Below are 9716 nucleotides of genomic sequence, written 5' to 3'. Positions count from 1 at the left end.
GGAGCCATGTCTTTTGGCTATCACTGTCACATTCTGTCACTCCATCTGGCAAATAGTGCGTACTCAAATTTTATCTGTTGAATGAGAAAATTTTCATCTTGTCATTCAACATTTCTTGGAACCTGGGGCAATACATTGTTTCCCCTCTCCCACACCCACACTTCAGTTTCCCTATCTTTATATTAGAGTAGGTTGAATCTCATTAACTCATTATATGTTAAGATAAATAAGCTGTTATTCAGGTCATTAATTACCTTGGGCAAAGGTAGGGATATTCTAGGGGTTAGCAGGAGTGCCAATACTGGGTTAGATGTGGACCCTCTTTTTTGATACGCTCAATCCTATCATCTTGGCAATCCAAGAGGAAAAGGGTAGAAGACAGGTTTCATATTCCTTAAGGCAGTTTCCTTTACTATTTAAAGGTATTGGAGTTCTTGGGATAGAGAGGTAAACGCGCACAGAGATGTCCTCCCCCAGGACACCGCCCTTAAAATCAAACGGAGGAAGACTTTCTTCTCCTTGAATGCGCTTGGCAAACCCTGCCCAGAAAGGGGATGGGGGGGACGGCCGTGGAGGTGGAGAAAGAATGCATCCACACCTCGCGCGTCTTCCCAAGTACGGATTGGCAAGTGGTATATGCGTGCAGACCTCTGTCATTTATTTATTTTCCTTTCCACTGGGTGCGCTGTCCCTTTAAATGGAGACGCTGGTGCTGGCTCCGTAACACCGGAGCCGGCAGCTTGTTGATTTCAGAGCTGGTGAATTTCACATTGTTTCCACTTCACTTTCCTCGCCCGGGGGAGGCTCCAGTTGGCTCTACGACCGCCGTTGCCGCTGCCAGCGAGGGCCAGGGCAGGGCAGGGACGCGCAGCATCGGGGCGGGCGTGGGGCCGGAGAAAAGGGTGTCGGGGCCACACACGCACCCTCGCTGCAGTCCAGCTCCTCCCGAAGCTCGCACGCCCAGAGCGCACGGAGCGGGGGACTGCCCGCCCAGACGCCCGCCCGCCAACCCGCCCACGAGCCGGGGCCAAAGCCTGGGAGCCTGCGAGGGGAGGAGGCCCAGGGGGGCGGGGTGGGGGGCGGGGGTGGGTGCTGCGCTGCCGCGGAGCTGCTACTCGGCGCGTTTTGCATGAAGATGGCGGCTCCCACCGCCAGCAAGGCAGCCTCCCTGGGCTGTAACAACAAGCCTGCGTTCCCGGAGCTGGATTTCAGGTCGGGAGCTCGGGTGGAGGAATTGAACAAACTCATCCAAGAATTTACGAAGCACGACCAGCGGGAATACGACGACCAGAGAGCGCTGGAGATTCACACAGCCAAGGATTTCATCTTTTCCATGCTGGGTAAGGAGGAAAAAGGGGGAGGTGTGTGTGCGTGTGTGTGTGTAATGGGAAGCGGAGTAGAAAACCCATTCCCCCTTCTCGACCTCTTCCCTTCTCGGTTGCCTTCCTGAGCCGGTGCCTTGGGTATAAGCCATCTCTGTTCCGCCTCTCTCTTCTTTCTCCGCCGAAAGCCGAGCTGCCTGCCCTCCCCTCCTTACTATACTTTACGCCGGGTCTCCCTTTCCCCCTGTTCGCTTGCTCTTTTGTTAATTTCTCCGCCACCGGGGACTGGCAGGCAGGTGAGGCGTTCGCGGTGAAGCGTTGCACTGTTGGGGGAAGCCCCTGGAAGCGAGTGCAGTCCAGGTGAGCCCCTGAGGTGCCTTCAGTTGAGGGATTTGGCTGCCGGAGGCAGGGACCTCCGCTTTCCCGGCGCCGGCTCTTGGGTGCTCTCCCGAGCTTGGGAGCGGAGACGGCTCAGGGCTCTGGCTTGGCGCCCGAGCGACAAGTTGCTTCTCTCGTCTCGCCGCGCGGCGCTGTCATGCCGAGCCCCCGGTGGCCAAACTTGTTGGGTGTTCCCGAGTAACCCGCTGAAGTAGTCTAGGCGTCCGGAGTTCCTGCAACTTTGATTTGCAAATTGACTTCTCTTATGAAGCGATCGGAAGCATTTCCGGTGCTTCTTCAGGGCTCTCGCTGAGCTCGGAATTCTTAATTCCCAGCTCTTCCGTGACTAGGCGCGGAGCTCTGGCCGCAGAGGAGCGCCGGTTCCCTGCTCTTTGTGTATTGTCTTAGCGCTGGCCGAAAGAGGTGCCCAGAGTTTCCAACCGCGGAGACGTCGGGGGCTAGAAAATGTGTCCCCCACTCCCATCTCCAGCCCCTCACCTACGGCTCCTGAAACATGATTGAATGCTGTGTAAAGGAACATAATTGAGCCAGGCCCGGGAGACCGAGCCTACCCTCCCCAGGTGTCCTGCCGTTGGGATTATTGCTACTGAGGTGTAGTGTGAGTTTGCCAGGCGCCTGGGTTGTAGCTTGCGGCTCCGCCAGTGGATCCGTGGCTGTCATGCGGTGCGTGGCCGGCGGTCAACATTCCGCAGAACTGGTACTCCAGGGTAGCGCTGCTCTAACGCTCGTCTCTGGGTGCTCTCTACAAATAGATAAGCCAATTTTCCAGGTGTTGAAAAATTTGATTGGAAAAGGTCTTTTGGCCACAGAGGAAGACAGGGCTTTTCTCTTTTTCCTGCAATCTAATTGGGTTTCAGCCGGCTGTTGCTGCTTCTATCCTGGGATACCTTCTTCCTTCTAGGTTTTCTTCTTCCTCACTGCCCAAGGAGGGGGTAATACAGACTGAACGTGTCTGTGTCCGCTGGTAGTTGTTCACGCGTTGGGAAGTTAGATGAAACATGTTAAAACTCTAGGCTGGTTTTTACCTTTTGCGCCGCACTCTTCAAGTGTATCTTACGTTGCGTATGAGGTTGAAAAACTATTGAGAGATTCAACCGTTCAACTATTTAGATGAATAGATGAATTAAATATATATATATAACCTGGTAGGAGTGAGCTTCCAGAGGGAAGCCTAAAATGCTTACAAAGCCAAAAGCCAACACAGTGATTGTCAGGAAGGTGGGGCCACACACAGAAGGCTGAGCGCAGTTACTTAAGTTGTTTAGTTAATCATAGCCTTTCTCCGTGGCATAAATAATGGAAGTCTGCCATTGTGTTAATACAGTCCCCAGATCAGTTCTGATGTCACTTGCATAGGTCATTTACTAGAAGAAGGTACTGGGTCACCACCAGTTAGGGTAGTCATAGGTCAGGAAATGGGATAATGTAGGGAGGGTAAATTTAAGTGCCTGGCTCATTAGGAACTTCTGTGCTTAACTCCCAAGCTGATACACTGAATCAGCAAAGCTTTTATCCAAATATAACAAAGTAAATTATTCTAGGGTGCTTAATTTTTGCATGTGTTTATTGTCATGGGTGGCATTCTGTTGACAGGTAAACTAGATTTGCTTCTATTCCTTTTTACCCAGTTGACCTTGCAAGCAGTCTTTCTTGCCCCCTGGGAATTTAGCATTTCCACCTGCAGGAGAGAAGATTCAGGAGAGTGTCATTTAAGCCTTTTGCCCCTCTGGACCCTAGAAGGCAGATGGCGAAATGAGCTTGCTTGCCTGTGTGTGGTGCTGCATTCATTTGCGAGTTCCTTGCTTTCCTTTAATGAGATGCTGGCTGCTCTACACAAGTGAGGTTTGGCGACAGCAAGGGTTCCTATGTGGATTTACTTTTTCTAAAGCAGATTTTGGCTTGGCTTAAAGAACAAAATCATTTTTTTATACACTTTGTTTCACTTGCCATAGCTTTGGTTGTTTCACTTGCCATAGCTTTGGTTCTTTGATGACTATGCAAATGAGGTCTCTTAATGACCCCTAGCTTGTTAAGGTGTTACTTGGGTGGTACCAGGCCCTCATTTCAGGTCGGGGGGGCGGGGGGTGGCAAGTCCTCTTGGCTTTGTTCTGTATCTGAGCTGCACCTGGGGATTGTTAGCAGCTTACAGATTTTATCCCCTCACACTGAATGAAGTGGCCAACCACGAATTGGGTGCAAGCCTCTGTAGTGGAGTTGAGAAAAATACTGCCTCATGTTTCAGGCAGTTGGCGGGGGTGAGGCATGTTACTCTCTTTTTGTGTAAGATTGTTAGCCAAGTCTGAAGCCCCTCCAGCTTCACAGATCCTTTTCATTTTGTCTAGTTCGGAGGAATTTTACACTGAAGAGCAAGGAGGTGGTAGACAGCTGTCATAATCAATGACCTGTCAACACCAAGACACTCCACTGTCTTATCAAAGCAGGGTTCTGCACAGGCTGTGGGGTTGATCTGAGCTTGCTGGTGGTCACTGTGGTCTCTGGGATCTGTCCTGATGCTCTCTGTTTGTACAGAGATTCTGATTTTTTTTTGGAGGCAGGTGTTAGCTGCAATTGTCTAGATTCACTTCTTATTCCTCTGTACCTTGGTCTTTTAGGAGAATGATTGGTGTTATTATCTAGTTAATATTTGAGAGCCCAGACTGTGCAAAAGGCTGGCAGTGCATAATAAACACCATTTATCAAAATTCAGGGAAATTGCCAGAGTTCATTAATGTTTTAATAATATTTGGTATTAGCATAATGTCTCTGCCAGCTCTTTTGTTATCTTCATTCCCTGGTGAGGTTCGATAGAGACTGGTTTGTGTCCCCATTGAACAGATGCAGAAAAGGGGGTATGCAGATGCTGGAGAAGGCAGGAAAGAAACAAGCCGTCACCTAACCTACAGACCAAGTGGTCGGTACCATGGCATGATTTTTACGGTAGTTAATCATTTACTAATCGTCTTCTCAGGGCCAGGAACTTCACATAGACTTTTGAGGAGGTATTGCTTCCCCATTACATAGATGAAGATATTGAAATTTAGTGGGATTAAGAAAGTGGATATCCAGGGTCACAAAGCTAATAGATGGTAGAGATGCTACTGAAACTCACGTCAGCCTTACTCTAAAACATGTTCCTCTTCTTCTACTTGAGACTATTAAGAATAGACGCATAAAATCCAGAGGAAAGGCTTTGTTTTAAAAAATCACTTCTTTCAGGATTTTGTTTCGATTTTAGCTATAAGTTTTAGCATAATATAAGTAGATTTCTGGAACAGCCTGAGTTCAAGTATTCTATAATAAGATCTCCTATTTGAATTTTTGATTGAGAAAATCGTAGTAATTATAATAAAATGTTAAAATCTATAGTTTCATTCCCAGTCTGCCTCTTGTTGGCTGTGTGGTCTTAGTATTTTCTCTCTCTTTTTTTGAGACAGGATCTTGCTCTGTTGCCCAGCCTGGAGTGCAATAGTATGATCATGGCTCACCGCAGCCTCAAATTCCTAGGCGTAAGCTATCTTCCTGTCTCAGCCTCCCTAGTGGCTAGGACTAGAGATGTGTACCACCATGCCCAGCTAATTTTTTATTTTTTATAATTTTTGTGTAGATGGAGTCTCACTATGTTGCCCAGGCTGGTCTCAAAATCCTGGCCTCAAGTGATCCTTCTGGCTTGGCCTCCCAAAGTGCTGGTATTACAGGCATGAGCTACCATGCCTGGCCAGTTTTTTCATTTATTAAACATGGATAACAGTAAGCATTGTTTTTCAGAACTGTTATGTCAGTATGTGAAATTACTTTGCTAACTAAAAAAGAATATATACGTGAGTTTATTATTTAAATAAATGTTTGTTTATTTATTTATTTGTTTATTTATTTATTTGAGACAGGGTCTCGCTCTGTCACCTAGGCTAGAGTGCAGTGGTACAGTCTCAGCTCACTGCAACCTCTATTTCCTAGGCTCAAGTGATCCTCCCACCCCAGCCTCCCAAGTAGCTAGGAGTGCAGGCGTGTAACACCACGCCTGGCTAGTTTTTTGTATTTTTGGTAGAGACAGGGTTTCGCCATGTTGCCCAGGCTGGTCTCACACCCCTGAGTTCAAGCAATCCTCCTGCTTTGACCTCCCAGAGTGCTGGGATAAAAATGTACTTTCTTGGAAGATCCAGTGAACTTAAATTGGAATTATTTCTGCAGCTTGACATCTGAAAGAACTATGCAGTACAATTAGGGTAGCCCAGGAGGATTTTGGCTCATACCATGTGCTGACCATGGTGCTAGCTACTTTGCCTAAGTCCATTAGCTCATGTAATCTTTTTTCTACAACTTTGTTAGTGTAAGTATCATGCCTATTTTGGAAGTGAAATAGGTGTTGTTACCCCTTTTAAAGATGAAATGGTGAGGCTCAAAGAAAGAAGTCAAGAACTTAGGCCAAGATCATTCAGAGTTGGAGACTGAATCCAGTTATTCCTGACTCAGAAGCTCATGTTCCTTTTACTGTAGTAGCAATCAGTTTTCATCACTTTTGGGTGAGACATACTATACTCAGTAGCCTGCCTAGTCTGTAGGAGCAAAGATAATTTCTTTTTTTCTTTTTTCTTTTTTCTTTTTGAGATAGAGTTTTGCCCTTGTTGCCCAGGCTGGAGTGCAGTGGCATGATCTCGGCTCACTGCAACCTCTGCCTCCTGGGTTCAAGCGATTCTTCTGCCTCAGCCTCCCGAGTAGCTGGGATTACAGGCACCTGCTACCACACCTGGCCAATTTTTGTATTTTTAGTAGAGATGGGGTTTCACCATGTGTTGGCCAAGGCTGGTCTAGAACTCCTGACCTCAGGTGATCCACCCACCTTGGCCTCCCAAAGTGCTGGGATTACAGGCGTAAGCCACCATGCCCCGCCTGAGATAATTTCTTTTTGTCTTCCTGTCTCTGTCCCTCTTTCTCTCCCTCTGTTTTTTTCATGCATTTGACAAATGCTTAATGAATGTAATAGTGTTTGCCAATCAGCGTGCAGGGTTCTGAAGATAAAATGGTGAACAAAAACTTTGAGAAATTCATAAGGGCCTTCAGGGACCCCTCCCCTGTTTCCTTTGCCCACCAACTCTAGCAGGATATTTTGCTGGCTGTTTCTCCTTTCAGGCCAATAAGTGCGATGTGGCCATTTCAAAGATGCAAATGCGCGGTGTGGTGCTCCTGGACCTACCATATTTTTAGGCACTTTCTACATCTCCAGAGTGGGTAATTTTGAAGCCCTACCTTTCCAGTGTTTGATTGCTACTTTTCTGTTAATGAATTCCCCCAGCAGGATTTACCATGGAAATTTATGGTGCGTTGGTGTTTTATGGGCCTCCATGTGCTTGGAAAGTTCCCGAGAGTTGTATTCACTGTGTGCTGCATCCGTAGAGTGCACAGGATCATCTCGGAAGTTTGTTCTATCTCTGAGAACATTATGTATCCAGGGCAGGGGATCTCTCCAAACATTCATTTTTGTGCTAGTTTGGATTGGTTTCAATTCCCCCTCCATGGTTCTGGGCAGTGGCTGCCCTTCGTCCTTGAGAGAAGAGGCCTAGAACTGTCGACAGTCCTGGGTCTTCCTGTCATTCCTTGTCATGCCACCCATTGGATAATGCATTGCTCACAGTTAGGCTGAGCCCCTTTTTAATTCACAGAAATATTAGATTCTAACAATTCAAAATCTCTGGTCCCATTCAGACCTATTGAATCCGAATTCCCTAGAGATCCCCCAACAAGCTGCTCAGCATGTCAACATCCTGTCCTGTGTTAGGCTTGATGTTCTGCCTTCTCTGTTCTAGGCACAGTGAGCATGATCCCAGTTGACTTTTGAGACTGGGACCAAGCTGCTGAGCCTAATGAGCAGATAATGTCTGTCTGCTCCTGGAAAGTAATAATGGAGTTCTTCCACCTCGGACAGAGACAAAAAGGCATAGTGAGTGAGACAAGGGTGTTTACTATGTCACAGGTTTTAATAGGACTTTATTGTACCATTTAATCATCACCATTACACTTTGAGGTTAAAAAAAAAAAAAACTGTGGTGAACCCTAGAATTGGAAAAATATAGGAATTCATCCAAGTTTACCAGCAAGTGAGTGGCATAGGTGGGACTTAACCTGGGTCAGGATGAATACAAAACCCTGGCTTTTAACAAGGACAATATTCTGCACTCAGGAGGACCAAGAGACCCAGATTTTACCTCTGAATCTCCAGTTATTAATATTTGCTGTGTGACGTTGGGCAAGTCACTCAGACTGTAAGCCTCAGTTTCTAAATATATAAGGTGGGCTTAATAATTATATGTACTTCATGTGTTCAGGTGCATTCAATTCTGAATCTGAAAGCTTTTATATAGTAAGAGAAAAGGGAATTTCTGAGTTCTTGTACCAGGTCTGTTTTGTACTATGTGGTATGTGTTTTACCCTAAGTCTCCTAACCTATGTTGGGCCTAATTTTGCCCGTTTTCCAATGATAGAAAATGCAAAGAAAAAAGTAAAATCACTCCTAAACTTGAATCACCATTAATATTTTGATGCACATTTTTTCTAAACATCTGTGTTATACATATGCTTATACCCAGACATATGCGTACATTTACATAACAGGGATGGTATGGGATCCATGCTCTTTTATTAGGAGTAAATTTATCAGTATGCTGTCCTCTACATTTTAAAGAGGAGCTATAAGTTGAAACTTGTAGAATGGTGTTTTCCTAGCTTCTTTCATTCATCTCTTTTTATTCCAAAGAAGATGCATTTCTAGAACTTAGAGCACATTCTGTTATTTATGTATATATGTATGAATGACAGGTCTCACTCTGTTGCCCAGGCCGGAGTGCAATGGTGCCATCACGGCTCACTGTAGCCTTGACCTCTTGGGCTCAAGTGATCCTCCTACCTCAGCATCCCAAGTACCTGGGACCATAGGAGAGCACAGCCATGCCTGGTTAATTTTTAAATTTTTTTTTTTTTTTTTGTAGAGATGGTGGTCTTGTTGCCCAGGCTGGTCTTGAACTCTTGGGCTCAAGTGATTCTCCCACCTTGGCCTCCCAAAGTGTTGGGATTACAGGCATGAGCTACCACGCCCCACCTCTATTCTATTATTTAATAATTGGGAGTAATGAATTCTCACATTGGTGACCTCTGAGAATTTTACCTACCTTATCTGCCGTCTTCTGAGGATTTTACCTACCTTTCCATGCCGTCTCCTGTCTCTGCATGTTCTACATTGTCATGTAACATACACCCCAATTTCTCACTTTCTTTCTTTGCTTAGGCTCTTAGGCTCTTTTCTCTCTCTCTCTCTTTCTTTTTTTTTTTTTTTTTTTTTTGAAACAGAGTCTTGCTCTGTCACTCAGGCTGGAGAGCAGTGGCCGAGCTCAATCTTGGCTCACTGCAACCTCCGCTTCCCGGGTTCCAGTGATTCTCCTGCCTCAGCCTCTGGAGTAGCTGGGATTACAGGTGCGTGCCGCCATGCCTAGCTAATTTTTTGTATTTTTAGTAGAGATGGGGTTTCGCCATGTTGGCCAGGCTGGTCTTGAACTCCTGACCTCGAGTGATGCACCCACCTCGGCCTCCCAGAGTGCTGGGATTACAGGCGTGAGCCACCGTGCCTGGCCGAGGCTCTTCATCAGAGTTCCCTAATGTGGGTCCATGGAAACAGCATGGAACCTGTGAACTTGAGTGGGGAAAAAAGGACATCTTTATTTGTATTAATCTCTAACTTAAATATAGCATTTTCTTTCATTATAAATATAGATGGGAAACCATAGTGTTATTAGTGGTACGTATGTTTTTGTTGCCAATAGAAATCCCAGGCATTTTTATTTCACATTACAGTTGTTGCAGATATCTCAAAAAATGTTTACTGCTGCTTTGAAATTATGGTGGATATTAGACTTGCTGCTAGATTTTATTATTTAAGGCACTAATAATCACATAGGGTACTCTATCACAAATTTACTTTAAAAAGGCATTTATTATTATTTTTTATTT

The 9716-nt window shown here is 45.8% G+C and overlaps 1 protein-coding gene across 1 annotated transcript in view; it reads left to right on the top strand.

Annotated features, from left to right (window-relative positions):
- Positions 1-691: 691 nt before the first annotated feature.
- The window catches only part of MB21D2 (Mab-21 domain containing 2), a 121626-nt gene continuing 112601 nt past the window's right edge, over positions 692-9716 (top strand). The window contains exon 1 of the mRNA XM_019024884.4: positions 692-1340. Coding sequence (XP_018880429.2) covers positions 1130-1340 — 211 coding nt within the window. The 5' untranslated portion in view covers positions 692-1129. The remainder of the gene's footprint in view (positions 1341-9716) is intronic.

This window comes from Gorilla gorilla, chromosome 2, assembly GCF_029281585.2.
Source record: "Gorilla gorilla gorilla isolate KB3781 chromosome 2, NHGRI_mGorGor1-v2.1_pri, whole genome shotgun sequence".
NCBI lineage: Eukaryota > Metazoa > Chordata > Mammalia > Primates > Hominidae > Gorilla > Gorilla gorilla.
Note: the sequence above shows the minus strand (reverse complement) of the source record. Positions and strands in the feature narration are given on the sequence as shown.